Source organism: Anabrus simplex, chromosome 8, assembly GCF_040414725.1.
Source record: "Anabrus simplex isolate iqAnaSimp1 chromosome 8, ASM4041472v1, whole genome shotgun sequence".
In the NCBI taxonomy this organism is placed as follows: Eukaryota; Metazoa; Arthropoda; class Insecta; order Orthoptera; family Tettigoniidae; genus Anabrus; species Anabrus simplex.
The window spans coordinates 222,243,959-222,263,916 of record NC_090272.1 but is presented as its reverse complement, the minus strand read 5'-3'; the positions used below and the strand labels follow the sequence as shown (position 1 = coordinate 222,263,916).

The following is a 19,958-nucleotide window of genomic DNA, read 5'->3' as shown; positions in this document are numbered from 1 at the left end:
AGTTATAGTGTACTGTTTGCATGTAAAAGTTTTTAGTTTAAGTCTCAAGTCTCTATTTCTCAGGATCCTCTTCTTTTCTCGCTCTTCAATTTGCCGCCTTGTCAAGCCTAACTTGTCTAAATCATTTTGGACTTCTTTGAACCAATTATTCTTGGTTTTACTTTTCCAAAAGTAGTTGAAAATATGTGGCAGAAAAATGCAACCCTCCTTTTTTTGCATTGTATCTATTACTGACTCAGTTTTCTGGTATATAACTTCATTAGGTAATAATTCCCATTGTCCATCTACTTGGTGTTTTTTGTTTATGATTGTTCAAAGGATTCTTCTTTCTGTCTTCTGTAATTTATCTGTTGTTGATTTGGTATTTTATAATAACTGTAATTGGAATTATATTTTCAAGATATTTTCCACCTACTGGATCCTACTTCCTTTATAACTTTTTCACTTGTAGCTTCCATAAGTGCTGAATTCAGGCCTTTTCCTCTGGGGGTGATTTATGCTCTACTCATGGGAGCAGATGTAATTGACAGCACTCCAGTGTTGCAAATCAGAAATTTCACCCTTTGATTTGTTTTATTTTACCTTCGTTTATAACTGGTCTAGGTTATTAATGTATAAACTTGCTGTAATATTATGGATCCGTGTCTTCATCAGTAATTTCAGGTTGAATAATAATTAATTTTATAATAATCTTGGATAAGAAAAAAACATAGAAAAATGGAATCATTGTGTACTAAAGTAGAGAGAAGTGAGGATTTCAAGTTTTTAAGGATTTAAATAGAATTTAAACAAAAATATTTGCATATTTCTAAATATAAGGCATGATCAAAAACGTTCCGTATGAGGGCGTTGCTGCAGCGGACATGCAACTTGGTGCGACTCTGATGCAGGTATATAAGCACGGACGTGTAGGCAAGGGGATTAGTGTGGCAGTCGTGTCGGGCTGAGATGCGTGCGTTAAATGTGGCCACGTGTACTATGGCAACTTCATTACCAAATTCGTCCAAACAGAACCAATGTGCTGTTATTCTGTTCTTGGGTGACGAAGGACAAACACCGGTGGACATCCATCGGTACTTTTGTTTATAATTTTAAGAATATTACTGCATGATTAGTGGGTTTCCCATACTTCAGTTTATACTTCAAAATTAGTATTAACTATATCCAGGACTGTGGCTAGCCTTCTAGCTTTTGGCCCATGGGGTCTTGGGATCAGTTTTCAATTTTCCACTGGGTCAGGAATTTGAATCCTCATTGATTATTTCCTCTGACTTGTGGACAGGGTATTTGTGCCATCTTCAACATAAGATTTCATCCTCAGTAGGGCCCTATGATCACAGACTGTCAGATCGCTCGTGAGCATCAACTCAAAATACCTGCAACAAGACCTCTGTGGAGGCCACATGCCTTTATTTTTTATATGTTATTTTTTTGTGGTGTTAATAGTGAAATATCCTTCCTTACAGCTTGTGCAGAACTTAACTAGTCCAAGTTATGCAGATCTGATCAGAAGTAGTATTACGGATGATAAAACATTCCAAGATCCATCTCACTATGGGTCGGTCCTGTACCAGCCCAATGACCACGGGACAGCACACATCTCCGTCTTGGCTCCCAACGGCGATGCTGTATCTGTTACGAGCACCGTCAATCTCATGTAAGTCTCTGTGAATGATATATTAGCCTTTCAGAATATAATATAATGGTGAGTTACAGTTTTAACAGTTAGCATGCTGTATGCTTGACAGAATATTCTCCAGTTTCTGATTTTTCTAGTAATAAATTGGGTCGATGATTTTTCATTGTGACGGACAACTTGATAAACTTTTTTTGTAGTAGGAGACGTCCAGCACACATTGTAGCAATTCATTTTGCATTGTTTTTGATGTCCATTTAATGACAGTTCTTGTCTAATGTCAGCACTGTCAACACAAGCTAATAAGTTGATAAGTATTCAGATTCTTTTGTCTCACTGCGACCTATTAATGCCAATTCAAATGCATCACAAAATTTTATGCAAACTGTTATTTTTTATAAAAATACAATCGTTTCTTTCAATTTTGACATGTGTCAATTGCATTCAATAGCGATACTCAATGCCGGTTTAACCTACTGGAGAAATACTCGTAAATTGCAGTTGGCAGAGCAGTGAAAACCGTATCATCTTCGAAACACAACATGTAGCATTTGTTCTTAACAACCTAATGCCATGATGATGCAAATAATATTAGAAGCCATTAAAACATTAAATAAAATTGAATGACAAAAATATTAAATACCAGAAAGAAATAATAAATCCAATTAATTAATTCACACCAAGCTAGGTCAAGCAAAATACTCTTCACACACAATAAATAAAACTGCCTGATCAACTAAGATACAAGAGGACAGTGTTACAACATTCTTACAAGATGAGCCCATCCACATTAATGACCCAAATACGACGTCTTCACAAGGCAAGGCCATCTAATACCAAAAGAATAAGACAAGTAACAATCAGAGGTAGCATGTAAATGCCTTTATGATCTGAATAAAAATGATACATATAAGACTGACACTAACAATGACATTCTGTTGTTTTAATTAGGATAGGCTTCTAATGATACGTAGATGACATATTTTTAGTCTGGCTACATGGAAGGGAAACATTAAATGAATTTTTGGAGCACTAAAATCCATTAACAGATCAAGTTCACAATGGAAGTAGAAAATGAAGGTAAATTATCTTTTCTTGATGTGTTAGTATACAAGAAGAATGATGGTACTCTAGGCCATGCAATGTGCAAGAAACCTACACATTCTGACAGATACCTTCATAACCTCCTCAGTCCGTATGTAGCATATACGCTACATGTCATTTTAATTATTGCAATAATACAATAAAATATAAGGAAGAGATTAATAATGGTAGAAAATCAACTATTGAGTCCTGATGTAGCATATATGTTACAAGTCATTAAAAAAAATAGCAAAATTTCACTTTTTTTTTTTGGAACATTTTAAAGTTATTTTAGAAAAATATAACATATTGAATGCGAAAACAGTTTCGGGACTGAAGAGGCTATGTCCTTACACCACCACCCCTGCCTAAAAGCAGCACTCCGTTTAACATTATTTACTAGGGTGAATAACGTTGCAAACACTGATAATCGCTCGAGTGAATTAAGAGAACTGACAACATCCATGAAGGAAAACGGCTATACGTTAGGAGACATGGCATGTTTTGACCAGTCAAGGAAAAACCACCTCTTGAAACAGTGAGCATCTACAAAGTTTCATGTGGTTGTGGTTGTTCATATACTGGCATGACAAAAAGGCTTGTTAAAGATCGGGCCAGCTAGGAAGACGTCTGGTCATGCATGCGCTCTTTGGAAGATCCAGCGTAGCGCATCCCCTCCTAACAGAGCTCCTGCTATAAGGACAGTTCAGTGAATAAGTTAACACTCAGCTGACGCGCGCTCCTCTCTAATTTCTCGTTGTGTAGTATCTGTGGTTAGTGATGGTGTACGTCAGGCCTATCTGTGACAGTATGGAAGGCATTAAAAGTAGCCTGCATCATAAGGTGCTAAGAGTCAGACTCGTGCAGCAATCCTGAACATTATAGGCTTTATGGAAAGGGAGGAAATGGAAGAAAAGTTCATGATAGATTGTAAAATTCGGATGGGCTTCAGTTTGACAGCACTGCACGGTCAGCGTTGCCAATCCGTGCCCGAGGTGAGCGACTCTCGACCATCTGTCGCTTCGCCGTTCCCATATCTGACAACAGCGCAGTTTTCCTCACCCGCCTAATTTGGTGGCCGTGACAATAGATGAACTCATGGAACATTACGGGCACTCGGTCCTTCGACTGCCCGCATATCGCGCTGAATTAAACAGTATTGAAATAATGTGGGCAGAAGTGAAGAACTGGGTAGCTTCTCACGTCACCTTCACTACTGACGACATAGTGAAACTCGCTAGACAGAAATTCGCTTTTAATGTAGGTTTGTTTTGGAACCTTATATTTTCTTCTTTAGTTATTACTTTGGTTGTTCAATCGAATAGTGAATTTTCTGTAATTTTTAATTCTATCAAGTCTTTTTCAGTTTCTTTGAACCAGTTCGGTTTTGTTTTGTGGTTACGGATGAAGTCAAAGATTTGTTCGGGTAATCCATTAGAGTTCATTCTGAGAAGATGATTGTAAAAATGTATCCTTCTTTTTTGCATAGTATTTGAGAGTTTTCCATTTTCTTGTAGTATGTTTCATTCTTGACATATATTATGTTATTATTATTATTATTATTATTATTATTATTATTATTATTATTATTATTATTATTATTATCATTATTATCATTATCATTATTATTATTATCATTATCATTATCATTATTATTATTATTATTATTATTATTATTATTATTATTATTATTATTATTATTATTATCATCATCATCATCATTATTATTATTATTATTATTATTATTATTATTATTATTATTATTATTATTATTATTATTATTATTATTATTATTATTATTGACTTATTTTACATGATGTGGCTCAGGTTATGAAGCCTACTGTTATAGCAAACCATATTCTACATTGTGCATCTACATCGTTGTAAAGTTAATTTTACATTAAATTATAATTTAAAATAATGAGTACGTATATTGATACATGAAAATGATTTTCACAGCTACTAAAATAAGAGGTTAAATTATGTTCTAACTCCTTAAATTTATCTATCATCTGTAACACTTGTAAATAAATTCATTTCGGCTAGGTATGTCTGTAATTTACAGCTGGAAGAGAATTCTACTAACTAAAAATCTGCGAAGTGTTACATGTCAGTTATAACAAATATTTCGGGTCAACTGTATGTTGCCACAACACTGAGCAAGAAGGGGAAGTCAGCGTTCTCGCTCCCACGGATCTGCTTTCTCGCTCGCACACTTCCCCTCACTGGATGTCTTCCTAGCTGGCCCGATCTCTAGCACCAGTGTGAACGAACACATCAGGTCCGTCAAGAATGTCACTCTTTCATCCTCCACGGAGAACGCTATAAGCCAGTCTGCCATAGCAGAACATTTCTACAGTACAGACAATGAAATCCTCTTTGACCAGGCGAAGGTCATCGCGCCTGTAAAAGACTTCTATGCTCAACTTATAAGGGAAGCCATAGAAATAGAGCTGCACCCAAATAACTTCAACAGGGAAGACGGCTTTGAGTTATCAAATACACGGAGACCTGTATTCCAGAAATACAGGCATAACACCACCATGGCACAGTGCGGCGCACTCAAGAAACTGTTGACAGAGGGTGCTGAATCAGTAACTTCCCTCCCAACCACCACAGCACAGCGCGATGATACACGAATCCAGTTAGTGGGGACCGTGGATAGTATGGTCGTGACTTCTACGTTCCTTCGAAGAATTTCTTTGCTCACTGTCAGAGGCAAACCTTCACATGCCTTCATGAAGGCCAATGCAATTTGACAGAAAACTGGGCTTTGTTAAATATACACAAGTGGCTTAAATCCAGTCACATATTTATTTCTTTATTTTAATACAGTGGGCCACGAAACTCCACGTTCATTGATTTAACACTTGTTTGCTCATTTTCAATACTCTAATTTGTAAACTTGTTGTAGTATTGTAGATCGTTATGGCCATCTAGAATTTCAGGCATATTAATAAATAGTGTTATAGGTCTAAGAAGTGTAAGTTATGCTGTTCTCCTTACAACTTACAATTATCATTTTTGTCCCGTATTGGCATTAACTCAACTAAGGTTAAGGTTAAAGGAAGAATTCCAACTTCCAATACTTATTATTTTTTAAGAGCTAGTTTATATGATTACAAAGATACTCTAGCTTTAAGTCTAGTTGACTGACTTTTCTATTACAGACTCCCTACAACACTTCAAAAACATTTTATTCAAGAATTAATTTCAACTTTGTTTTTCCCAAGGAGTTTCCCCCAGTCATTGTATTTTAAAATTTAAGTCCATTGTCAACCTTAATTTATTTAGAGTTTATATGGAAGAACAATAGCAACATTTCCAGTGAAATGAAAAGAAATGTCGTATGGCTTTTAGTGCCGGGATATCCCAGAATGGGTTCAGCTCGCCAGATGCAGGTCTTTCTATTTGACTCCCGTAGGCAACCTGCATGTCGTGATGAGGATGAAATGATGATGAAGACAACACATACACCCAGCCCCTGTGCCATTGCAATTAACCAATTAAGGTTAAAATCCCCGACCCGGCTGGGAATCGAACCTGGGACCCTCTGAACCGAAGGCCAGTACGCTGACCGTTCAGCCAACGAGTCGGACAACATTTCCAGTAATTTGAAGAAAAGAAGATCACCTCTTATGATCACTCATACTGGGCGGTTAGGGTTGCGCAGCTGTGAGCTTGCATCCAAGAGATAGTGGGTTAGAACCCCACTGTCGGCAGCCCTGAAGGTGGTTTTCCATGGTTTCCCATTTTCACACCAGGCAAATCCTGGGCCCTTAATTAAGGCCACAGCCACTTCCTATCTGTGTCTGTGCGATGTAAAGCAGTTGGTAAAAAAAAAAAAATCACTTATGTACACAGACTTTATTACGAATTTGTATATCAACTTATTGAGTGGTTTTTAACTTAGGGGATGGATGACTGAAATTTTTAACTTCCAAAAATTTTGCAGATATTAGCATGAAATTTCTTGAGCATATTCATGAAGTATATATTACCCATTGTACCAACTTTCAAAGCAGTGAAATGATTCAGTCTTCTTCAGTTATATTTTTAAAAATTTAGTTACGAGTTACAGAAAGAAAAAAAAGTTCCCTGAGATACAATTTTGGTTTCTATGACTTCAAAATTTGTTATTTGTGTTTATATACATATTTATTTATTTACATAGTTTACGCCCACATTGGAGCACTTAAATCAAACCCAAATACATTTACATTAACAAAGAATTAACTGAAGATTTAGCTTGCATCGTCTTCTGCCTTTCCCAAAACCTCTTCATTCTGGCTGACCTGGCTGCCCTTTCTTCATCAGGTATAACATGTGTTGTACAGTTTTTAATGACAATCTTATTTGTTTGTTCTTGAGAATCCTTTTTTCTTCTCTAGTTTCAATTTGCTTCATTGTAATATTCAGCTCTTCTAAATCATTCTGAACTTCTTTAAACCAATTATTTTTTGTTTTACTTTTCCAAAAGTAATTAAATAATTGTTTTATTATCCTATTATCATTTAATCTAGAAAGATGACAGAAAATATATACATATATACACATAACTTACATTAAAAGTGTACTCCTCAACTATGCATCAGACTAGAAATTTTTGAATTTCTGGTTTGCTAATTTCTGTAGAAAAGTAATACACTGTTCAAATCAAATGCATGTAACGTTGCTTCTGATGAACTAATAAAATTCTTTATAAGTATGTTTTGTTAGTTGAAGATATTACTATAACTCCAGAAAGTTTCATATCAATCACACAAGAACTGCAGCACAGGAAGCAAAGCACCAGAGGAGTAAAAGGCTTCTAAAGTTTTGAATGCACCTGTTATTTTTTGAAGCTTATGAGGTAAACAGTGGAATATCATGAAGCGCTGACATCATACCACTGTCATTTGTCAAATCTTGAAGCCAAATTCAAATGGAAACGGCAAAATACTGCCAAAATAAACAATAAAGTGCCATCAGTATGAGGTAGGCATGGAAGAAACACCAACAAGGCAGCCCATTAAAATGTCCGTACGGCCTTTAAAAGTGGTGAAACTTCAAATATTCTGCCATTTTCTGATAATGAAAGGTTTTGTGTTATTTTTTAACAATAATTCCGAAAATTGATTTTTTGTAAGGAAATCACAAAATTTTCAGTCATCGGTCTCCTTAATATGAAGGAACATTTTTAACCTCATCATCACCATAAGTGTTTTTTACAAAGGCCATCCGGAAAGTGGTACCCATTTGAGCAATAAAGACACAGGAGTAAATATTAACAAATATACACATTTTTATTGGAAAGAGCATACTTTACACTACTTCTCCACATAATCTCCAAGCAAATTTAGGCATTTGTCATAATGTGGGACGAGTTTTTGTATTCCAGCGTCATAGTCCTCCGCCGCCAGCGTATTGAGATACGTAGTCACGGCTCATTTAAGTTCTTCATCGCTGTCAAATCTTTTTCCCACCAGAAAGTCTTTAAGCTTCGTAAAGAGATGAAAAATCGGATCAAAAATTAGATGGATGGCTTTTCCGGCGTTTGCTCTATTAACCAGCGTTTTGTCTTAGGTCTGACACTAGACTCTTCAGAGTGGGATGTGTCAGACCCTACCCACTGACGCTGGGGTGTATGCAGGTGAACTTATCAGAAGCTTATTTATGAAGCACAGTCTGATAACTGCATACGGGAGATAAAACTCCACAATGGAATTAATGCCCGCCTAGCAATTCCAAATGGAAATTCTAAGTTCCCATGGAGGGAATTAGATTCTTTTCCACCAATAGAGCATATCAAAAATCGGATCAAAAATTAGATGGATGGCTTTTCCGGCGTTTGCTCTATTAACCAGCGTTTCGTCTTAGGTCTGACACTAGACTCTTCAGAGTGGGATGTGTCAGACCCTACCCACTGACGCTGGGGTGTATGCAGGTGAACTTATTCTTTATTCAAATAGTTATTTCATTCCTGCCCGGTAAGGGGCAGGCGGGCCACCAGCTAAACATGTAGCTCTTTGGCCGGTGAATGAGTACATAAAAGTAGAATTTTGAAACACATACATAGAAGTATGTCTCGTACATACTGAAAACAAAACATAAGCAAAGACAGATTAAAGCAGAGAAAATGAAAAACATAAACAAGTATATAACAAGGAAATATTATGTGATTTCTTCAATGTCAGTCTAATTTTCATTGATTTCGATTGGCACACAAAGTATAAACGCACAACACATCGTACTGAGAGAGAAATGTCTTCAGTTCATCTTGACGTACGATACGAAAAACACTATGGTGGAAGCAGAAAGAAATGGACGTACACTAGTGGAACAATGAGGACGCGAAAAACACAGAATGATTGAAAATGAACACGGATAGAGATGACACTGGTAGTGTCGTAAAGCACTCAGACACAGATATTGGAGGCCGGTACCACTGCCGCGAGGAGCATCGTAATATCCAGTAAAAGAAAAGTTAGAATAAAAAGGCAGTGGGACAGGGGGGGAAGTTACGTGATAGGGGTGGGGAAAAGGTAAGAGATAGCAGGAGAGCGGTCATTATTAAGGATAGCGGTGGCAAGAGGAGAAAGGTTGAGGGCTTCTTTAATCGCAGAGTGATTGATGGCTAGGGCAGATTGTAAGTATTTGAGACGAAGATCATGGACATGAGTAAGGATGGTGGGGAAAGAATAAAGAGGTTGGAAGTCAGCAGAAGGGGTGTCAAAGGGGAGATGGTATGCAATACGCATAGCATGTCTGTCAAGTTTAAGCAAGGTCACGTATTGTTGTCTGTCAGCTGTGAGCCAGGTCAAGGAACTGTATGTTACGACGGGGCGAATAAAAGATTTATAAACTGTGAGGATTTGGGAAGGACGGAGGCCCCACGTTTTACCAGTGAGAATACGAAGGGCTCGGAAGCGTTGAAGGGCACGTTTGTATACTTGTGTTAAATGATGTTTCCAATGAAGGTTGTTCTGGAATTGAATACCAAGGTAGATTAGGGTATTAGTTTCTGTTAGTGGAGTATTATACAACGTTAAAAGAACTCGGTGACGGGGTCTAGTGAGGCGGGATTTTTTCCGAAATACAATAAATTGGGTCTTGGTGGGATTAACAGCAATATGCCAGGCGTCGAACCAGGATTCTAGAACGGAGAGGTAGGTCTGTAAATAACGGGTAAGAGTAACAGTAGTAGGTGTAAGTGCAAGGATAGCCAGATCGTCGGCATATTGATAGAGTCTTAAAGGGGGGTCGGGATGTGGGATATCATAAGTATATAAAATATATAAAAGTGGGGAAAGTGGGGAACCTTGGGCTACGCCCGCAGTCATACGAAAGGAATAGGAACGGGTACCACGGATGAGGATCTGTGCTGATCGATGTTGAAGATAGTTGAAAATAAATCGAATGATAGTGATAGGAATGGGAAGATGGCGTAACTTAAAAAGCAACCCAGCATGCCAGACTGAATCAAAAGCCTTATTCACATCGAGGCAAACTAAAGCGGCAGTTTTACGGGGGCGAAGATAGGCAGTGAGAGAAGAGGATATGTGAAAGAGGTGATCGTGAGTGGAATGATGGGATCGAAAACCGGCTTGAGAGGATGGAATAAGACCTAGAGAGTCGAGATAGGAGGAAAGTCTCCTACTCAGAATCCCTTCTAGGATCTTGCTGAGGACAGGGAGTAAGGAGATTGGGCGATAAGACCGAATGTCAGATGGAAGTTTATGGGGTTTTAGGAATAGGAGAAGATTGGCGTTACCCCAATGATCGGGGTACGCGCCTGTATAAAGAATGTAGGTGTAAATAATGCTAAGAAGATAAAAAAGAATAGGAGGGGCTTCTTGAAAATGACGATATGAGATGGTATCGGAGCCAGGGGAGGTGTTTTTCCGATGTTTCAGGAAAAGCCGGATATCAGTGGGTGTAATGGGAGCATTTAATGGATGAGTATAATCAACATGAGAAAAATGGAGGAATGAAGGTTGAAGTTCAGGGAGGTTAGGATCAGAGTAAGCAATGATGGTGGGTTCGTGAGGATGATGGAAATTAGGGGCGTGGGAGGGGGAAAACACAGTTTGATAATAGTCAGCGAAAAGATTAGCCTTGTCTTGGTCAGTTAGTGGATGAGTGGGGGGATGTGTAATAGGGTAGCGAGGAAGAGGGTTGGTAGTTTTGGTTAGTTTTCGAAAAGTTGTCCAAAAACGTCGAGGGTCGTGATAATCAGCTAGCTCAGTACACTTGTCCATCCACATTTTACGTTTAATAGCTTTAATATATGAGCGCGCGTGGCGTAAAGTTCGGCGGTGTTGTTGGAGCGTAGTAGGGTCCTTGGTTCGAGTATATGCAGTAAAGTAGTCATGAGCTAGCTGCAATAAGCGGAGAGCTATGGGGGGTATAGGAGGTTTAGAGGGGTGGTAGGAGTGACGAGGAATATGAAGAGAATCTGCGGTAAGGATAGCTCGCTCTATTTTAGAAATTAGGGCAAATAGAGTGGGAATATTAGTAGGCGGTACAGCATCACTGAGTAAGTTAGTGAGAGTAGTGCGATAAGTATTCCAATTAGTGTGATTGAAACGACGAGTAGGGGGAGGGCGAGGAGGGGGTAAGGTCTGACGGGGAAGAACACCAGGAAAGGTGAGAAGGGCTGGGGCGTGATCGCTACCTATAGAAATGAGCTGCTGGATGGTGATAGATGTGGCAAGGGAGGGAGAAAGAAGGAGGACATCAGGGGTGGAATTATTGGCTGGGAGGGTGTGGAAAGGAAAATGGAAGCGCATGCCCCGGAGAGACGTACATAAATTAGTGAACTCGGAGATTTGAGTAGGGGTATATGAAGTAACATTAAGGTCTGCAACTATAATATATTCAGAAAATGTAGCGTCTATGTATTTAATAAAATCAGAGGGAATGAAAGGTTTAGACGGTATGTAGATAGTAGCTACCGTAATGGTTTTCTGAGGAGTAATTACTTCGAGTATTAGATATTCAGAGAAATTAGTAGGGAAGTGAAAGTAGTGCTGAATAACAGTAAAATCCCGTCTGACGCTGATAGCCACGCCACCACGGCCTTGAGTCGGACGATCAGCGCGATAGAAAGTAAACCGGGGAAATTGAGGCATTTGGGCCGGCGTCAGAAATGTCTCATTCAGAACAAAAATATCCGGGGCATACAATGAAAGGGAGGTGTCCAGCAGCGGCCGATTGGACTTAAGAGATCTTATGTTGGCATAGTAAAGCTTCAATACGCTAACGCATAAAGTGAACAGTACTTAGGGGAAAAAATGCAAAATGCATTTTATTCCCCGAGTACGCCACGTCGACATGAGTGTTCAAAACCAATCGAGCCGCTAGCTGGATCTGATTTAGGATGTGGGGGCGATGGAAGGGGAGGACGTTCTGTAACACCATCGTAATAAAACGAATGATGTTCTCAGAACTCGGAGAGGGGAGGGAGGAGGAAGAGACAGGGGTAGGTAGGTCTTGAGATTGAACAGGGACAACGGTTCCAGGATGATCAGGTTCAGGAGCAGGTTTGGAACGACATTTATAACTGAAAGCAGGATGATTTTGATTACAATTAACACACTTTGGATTCGACTTATTGGGACAAGCATGAGTAGGATGCTCCTCACGTGAACAGATGGCACATACCTCCGGATGAACACATGGTGTCCCTGGGGCGTGGTCGAACCTCTGGCACGTCCCGCAGCGGATCTTCTGAGGTGGCGATGTTCTGGAGGGTTCCACCCGATGGCGCCGGGCGTAGATCATGGCGCCGTCACGGAGCAGGGCGTCGAGCGTCGAGACGTCGCGTGATAGAATGCGAACCAAGGAAGTGGGTCCTTGAGCGTTCCGAATACGGATGACTCGGTAGATGTGGTGACCCTCGAGTTGGAGTTGAGCAGCCACCTCATCGTCGGTGTAGTCTCGGTCGACTCCATAAGCAACCACAGATAGAATTGTTGCTGGTCGGGTGGGCGGTGCAGGACGTTGTGTTGGACGCTGTGTGGTGACATTCGTGGCCCGTGCATGTGTCCCAAGTTGATGAGCTCCGATGTTATTCATGAAGTGATGGTAAAATGGTTGGCAGGTTTTAAGATTATAACCATCTCTCGACCGTTGGATTTCAAGTTTATAATCCTGAAGATTGGGCGTAAATTTTTCAATTAGTTGATAGATGCACCTGACGTTGGCCTTGGTGATGTCCAGATTTGTAAGCTTTATCAGATAGAAAGGCGGTTGAACAGTTGGCTGGAGCGTTGGAGTAACAATACTGCGCTGGCGAATATTAGGTGGTATTGCTGGGTTTTGCGCCGCCTGAGCATAACTACGTACATGTGCAGGCATGTACGTTGCAGGTTGGTCCAACAGGTTGGGCAGTTGGTGGGCGGTCGATGGTCCAGGGCCCAGCAAATGAATCCCAAGGTCCGTTCCAGAAGATTCCAGACGAGCATGAGATCCCGGTGAGGTTTCGACAGAGCCTGGAGAACGTTGTATCAGGGATTGTGTCGGACAAATTCTTTTCCTTTCTCCATCAGGACTTCCAGAACCAGATTCCGATAAACGACGAGGTTGTTTGGTTTGAGTAGTTTCCATGTCCTTTGGTGGCGACCTGGGTGAACGTGATCGCGTTGGTGATGGCGGCGGTGAAGGAGTCATCGCGTAACTTCCAGAAACTTCCTGATATGTAGACGTAAGACTGTCGACGTGTAGAGATTCCGGTCCGATCATATACTGTAGACTGAGAGTGCAGGTGAACTTATCAGAAGCTTATTTATGAAGCACAGTCTGATAACTGCATACGGGAGATAAAACTCCACAATGGAATTAATGCCCGCCTAGCAATTCCAAATGGAAATTCTAAGTTCCCATGGAGGGAATTAGATTCTTTTCCACCAATAGAGCATATCAAAAATCGGATCAAAAATTAGATGGATGGCTTTTCCGGCGTTTGCTCTATTAACCAGCGTTTCGTCTTAGGTCTGACACTAGACTCTTCAGAGTGGGATGTGTCAGACCCTACCCACTCTGAAGAGTCTAGTGTCAGACCTAAGACGAAACGCTGGTTAATAGAGCAAACGCCGGAAAAGCCATCCATCTAATTTTTGATCCGATTTTTGATATGCTCTATTGGTGGAAAAGAATCTAATTCCCTCCATGGGAACTTAGAATTTCCATTTGGAATTGCTAGGCGGGCATTAATTCCATTGTGGAGTTTTATCTCCCGTATGCAGTTATCAGACTGTGCTTCATAAATAAGCTTCTGATAAGTTCACCTGCACTCTCAACTGTCCAGCTACAGTTCTTACGCCGAACGAAGCCACGAGTGTTTATTGCGCTTTAAAAACGTGGTCTATCCAGGCGGACTGAGTAACTGTAGAGAGGTGTCACCTCAGGACGCTCTAAGTGTTTGATGACCATCGCCGAAGCTACGTTATTCTCACCATGAGTGACAACGAAATGGAATCCAGTGACAAGGGGAAGCATCCACGACCACTTGACGACAATGACGCCCTCAGTCCGACCATGGGACAGAAGAAACTCTGCGCAGACCAAGCCTCTATGCCCTCTACGGGATCGACGTACACTTCTCTAAATTCTGTAATCGAAAATCCGGATAATTTGGACGACGATTCCCTGGCAGGTCCATCTTTGGCTGGTTCTCACCCAGCCAGCCCATCTCTAGCGCCTCTTCCTCCTGCGCAATATATGCCCAGCAATGTTCGCAGTTATGCTAAAGCAGCCTGCAATCCTGCTCTTCCGCCGAGTATCCGCCAGCGCAGTGTCCCTTCTTCTTCTATGTCTCCTTTTGAACCCAGCTTCTATATTATCAAACTTGTCCACATAGACTCAGACAAGGCCAATACTCGATTTATTTACCAACTTCTCTCCAAATTCACTCCTAACCTTTCTGACTATAACTTGGAACTTCAGCGCACTAAGGATGGCTTCAACATCAAAACTAGCCAACCTTACTACAATCACTTCCTGGCAAATATAGGAGCCCATCAACTTGGCTTACATTGTCAGGCAGCTAATCTCACTCAACAACGGCCTTCCCGTCGCCCTGAGCCTCCCTCTCGTCCAGCCCCGGTACTCTCGGTTGTGGCATATGGTGTGGACAGAGACTTTACTGAAGATGAGATCGCCGCCCAGTTCCAACTTGCGGGCCACAACATCTACCGGGTTTTGCGTATTCGCAACGCCCAAGGACCGACTTCTCTGGTTCGTGTCCTCTCCCGGGATGTGGTGACCCTGGACGCGCTTCTACGGGATGGCGCCATGGTGTACGCGCGCCGACACAGAGTGGAGCCTTCAAGATCTTCGCCTCCCCAGAAGATACGATGCGCTAGGTGCCAGCGTTATGACCATCCACCTGGCACCCCATGTGTGCAGCCCGAGGTATGCGCCATTTGTTCCAGTGAGGAGCATCCCACACCCCAATGCCCTAACAAATCCATCCCCAAGTGCATCAACTGTTCCCTTCCTCACCCAGCCTTCAGTTACAAGTGCAAATCTACACCCCTCCCTGACCCCACTCACCCTGAGACGGCTGTTCCTGTCATCTCCCAGGACCTTCCTACTCCTGTCTCCTCTTCCACCCTCCCTCCTCCCAGTTCTGAGAATATCATCCGTTTCATTACGATGATACTCCAGAACATCCTTCCCTACCATCGTCCTCACATCGTTTCCCAGGTTCAACTAGCGGCTCGGTTGATCTTGAACACACATGTGGACATCACGTACTCGGGGACTAGAATGCATTTTGTGTTCTTTCCCCTAAGTGCCGTCCATTTTGTGCGGTAAAAGTGAAAATCTACTATGCTAATATTCAATCTCTCGTAGCCCACCGACCGCTTTTTGACCTTTCCTTATCCCAGTATGCCCCGGATATCTTTGTTCTAAATGAAACTTTCCTGACGCCCCTCCTCCACCCACAATTCCCACTCCATACTATTTTTCGTGGGGACCGTATTTACGAACCTCGAGGAGGGGTCGCCATTGGCGTCCGAAAAGGCCTTACTGTCAAACAACATTATTTTCCTTTCCCTAATAACTTTACTGAATATTTACTCCTCGAACTCTTCACTCCTACATATAACTTTGTAATTGCTACTCTCTATTTACCTTCGCGCAATCCTATTCCCTCCGATTTTCTTCAATATATTGATACCCACTTTCAACATTACATCCTTTTAGCAGATATTAACATTACCTCCTATACTCTTGCACAGCTTGCTAGTTTTCAAGATCTATGTGATAACCTCCGGGGCATTTTTATCCCTTTCCCCTTTCCTACTTTACCTAATCATAACTCTACCCCTGATATATTCATTGCTTCTCCCACTTTCGCCCTCGCTCCTAAAATACAACCCATGATGCACATCGGCAGTGATCATGCACCTGCTCTGATCACCTTTCCCAACATTTCTTTGTATCATTCCTCATCTCGTCCCCGTCCACCCCCAACCCGTCGGTTTTCTCATACCAATTGGGATCATTATCGCACTACTATTACCGAGCAACTTCACGACTCACGCCCTCCATTATCTATCCCCTCTCTCCATAGTCTTATTACTAAAATTGAAAAAGCTATTATTACAGCTGATCACCTTCATATACCCCGTCGTTCTTTTCATCCCTCTAAACCTCCCATTCCACCCAAAGCTCTCCAACTTCTCCATCTTGCGCATGACTTATATCATGCCTACACTCGTACTCATGACCCGACAACCTTACTCCAACACCGTCGTGCGCTGCGCCACGCCCGTTCCTACATCAAGGCTATCAAACGCAAACTCTGGATTGATCAATGTCACGAACTTTCTGACTTACAGGACCCTCGACATTTTTGGACTGTTTTCCACCGTCTTACAAAAACCAACACACCTCTTCCTCAGTACCCCATTCTTCATCCTCCTCACCACCCCACGACAGATAAAGACAAGGCCGACCTCTTTGCCTTTCACTATACTAAAGTCTTCTCTCCCTCTATTGCCCCTCATCTTCTACATCCTGATGAAGCCACTATCACACAGCTTACCCATTCTGATCTTCCAGAACTCCAACCATCCTTTTCTCATTTCAGTAATGTAGATCATTCTCATCCCTTAAATGCTCCAATTACTCCTCGGGAAATCCATGCCTTTCTGAAAAATCGAAAAAATACCTCTCCCGGAGCTGACCACATTACATATCGTCATATTAAAGAAGCCCCCTCCCTCCTTTTTGATTTATTAAGTAACATTTATACGTTTATTCTCTACACTGGCGCTTTCCCCGCTCATTGGGGCAAGGCCAACGTTCTACTCTTTCTAAAACCAAACAAACCCCCCTCCGATCTTAGTTCCTACCGCCCTATCTCTCTTCTCCCCGTTCTGTCAAAAATTCTAGAAGGTATCTTGAGTAAGAGACTCTCTTCCTATTTATATCCTCTCGGTCTCCTCCCTCAATCTCAAATCGGCTTCCGCACCCGCCATGCTACTCAGGATCACCTATTCCACATCTCCGCGTCCCTTACTACCTTTCTTCGTCCCCGCAATACGGCTGCCTTGTTATGTCTGGATGTGGACAAAGCATTCGATTCTGTCTGGCATTCCGGCCTGCTCTACAAGCTTCGTCACCTTCCTCTTCCTCTCACTATCGTTCGCTTCGTTAGTAATTTCCTGCACCATCGTTCTGCTCAGATCATCATTCATGGTACTCCTTCCTATACCTTCCGGATGACTGCTGGTCTCCCACAAGGATCACCACTATCTCCTTTCCTCTACATTCTCTTCACCTATGACATCCCTCATCCCGATCCTCCACTACGACTTTACCAATACGCCGACGACTTAGCTATCCTTGGCCTCACCTCTTCCACCCTCTCCCTTACCCGACTTCTTCAAACTTATTTGACTACCCTAGAATCTTGGTTTAACTCTTGGCATATTACTGTAAACCCTGCCAAAACTCAGTTTATCGTCTTCCGTAAGAAATCTCGCCTCTGTCGCCCGCGTCACCGCATTCTCTTAACCATGTATCACACCCGCCTAATAGAAACCAATCTTCTTAAATATCTTGGTATTAAATTCCAAAGCAATCTTCAATGGAATCATCATCTCACAGATACATATAAACGAGCCCTTCAACGCTTTCGGGCCCTCCGTTTACTTACGGGTAAAACGTGGGGCCTCAAATCTACCCAAATCTTAAATGTCTACAAATCTTTCATTCGTCCCGTCGTTACTTATTCCTCTTTGACGTGGTTAACTGCGACACGGATCCAATATCTACAACTTCTTAAACTTGATCGTCACGCTATGCGCATTGCCTATTCCCTCCCTCTTGACACCCCATCTGCCAATTTCGGTCCCCTTTATACCTTCCCTGACATCCTTACCCATCTCCATACCCTCCGTGTTCACTACCTCCGAAACGGTCTTCAGAATAATAATCCCATTATCTCTGAAGCCATCAATCTTTCTCCCCTTGCTACCGCCCTTCTTCATCATACTTGCACCCCGGTTACTTCACATCTCTTTCCTCAGCACCTCTCGTAGCTTCTATCCTTTCCCACCACTGCTCATCTCATGGTTTCCTTCTCCTTGCTGTTTTTTTTCACCCCCAGTGGTATGCTCCTCGCAGCAGTGGTGCCCCCCTCGGTGCTCTTTTTTTTTATGGCACCACAAGTGCTATCGCCGTTTTTCTTTTACCGTTGCTTTAATTTTCAGGTCTTGCTCAGACTCTTCTTCGCAATTTTGTTTCTGCTGTAGTGTGCCTCTTGCTTTACTTTTATGTGTTAGTGTCTCATTATACCTACAACGTACTACTGTTTTGTTATATTACTTACATTTCTTTCTGTTTTTTTTCTTCTTTTCATGTATATACCCTCACCCGTGATACTCAGTGTATTCATTCAAAGTGCAGTGTCAGTGCAAAACCGAGAACATACCACGGATTGACCTTATCAAGTTTTTCTTTATTTTGTCTCTTTGTTTCATCCGTATACTTGTAACTCTGTACTTTGCTTTTATCAATAAACTAGGGATACCAGGGGTCCGACTATGGCGGTCGTCATGCGGACCTCCCCTGGGTGTCTGCAGGTGACCTCTGCGCTATACACCTCCCTTTCGCTCCTACTATGTATGTACAGTACATACTTGACTTGATACTGCTATTCTATGATATATATCTCCGTCTCTCCGGCCCAAGAGCTACTAGTTTAGCTGCCGGCCCGCCCGCCCCCCCCCCCTTTTCGGTGGTGGTGGTGGGAGTGAAATGACATCTTGATGATGATGATGATGTTCACCTGCATACACCCCAGCGTCAGTGGGTAGGGTCTGACACATCCCACTCTGAAGAGTCTAGTGTCAGACCTAAGACGAAACGCTGGTTAATAGAGCAAACGCCGGAAAAGCCATCCATCTAATTTTTGATCCGATTTTTGATATGCTCTATTGTTGGAAAAGAATCTAATTCCCTCCATGGGAACTTAGAATTTCCAAAGAGATGAAAATCCGAAGGGGTCAAGTCCAGGCTATACGGGGGATGGTCGAAGGTTTCCCACTTGAATTGCTGCAAAAGTTGTTGTGTTATTGCAGCTGCATGAGGCTTGGCATTGTCATGAAGGAGAATGACGCCTGTAGACAATAGACCTCGCCGTCGATTTTGTATTGCCCACCGTAATTTCTTTAATGTTTCACAATATGCATTAGCATTGTGTCTCCACGGGCCATAAAATCAATGAGCAGTACACCTCAGCGATCCCAGAAAACAGTTGCCATGAGATTCCTGGTGGACAGAACTGTCTTGAATTTTTTTTTTTGGTTTGGTTGGTTGTTTCGTCCCCAGAAATGATGCGAGTCAGGAAAGAGTCTCCTTCATCAGAATAACGTTCCAGAAATGTCACTGCTGCAGCCATACGCTTGGTTTTGTGCTCCTCTGTAAGCATGCGAGGGACCCACCGTCACAGATTTTTGAGTAATGCAGATGGTCTTTGACAATTTCATGAACAATTGTTCGAGACACATTAGGAAAATGTTCACAGAGTTCATCAGTTGTGACACGCCGATCGTTCCTCACGCATTTGTTACTGCGCTCAGCAGTTGGTCTGTAATGACAGATGGTCTCCCTGAACGCTCCTCGTCGTGCGTATTCCCCCTCCCCAGATTGAAATTGCGACACCAGCGCCGAACAGACGACTCGTCCATCACATTGTCTCCGTTAATTGGCGATGAATATCACAAGGTCAAACGTTTCG

At 41.9% G+C, this 19,958-nt stretch overlaps 1 protein-coding gene across 4 annotated transcripts in view; it reads left to right on the top strand.

Annotated features, from left to right (window-relative positions):
* The window catches only part of LOC136879011 (scoloptoxin SSD14), a 300,668-nt gene that overhangs the window by 263,423 nt on the left and 17,287 nt on the right, over window positions 1-19,958 (top strand). For all 4 annotated transcript variants that reach the window (XM_067152702.2, XM_067152701.2, XM_067152704.2 and 1 more), the window contains one exon: window positions 1,467-1,657. In XM_067152702.2, coding sequence (XP_067008803.2) covers window positions 1,467-1,657 — 191 coding nt within the window. The remainder of the gene's footprint in view (window positions 1-1,466; window positions 1,658-19,958) is intronic.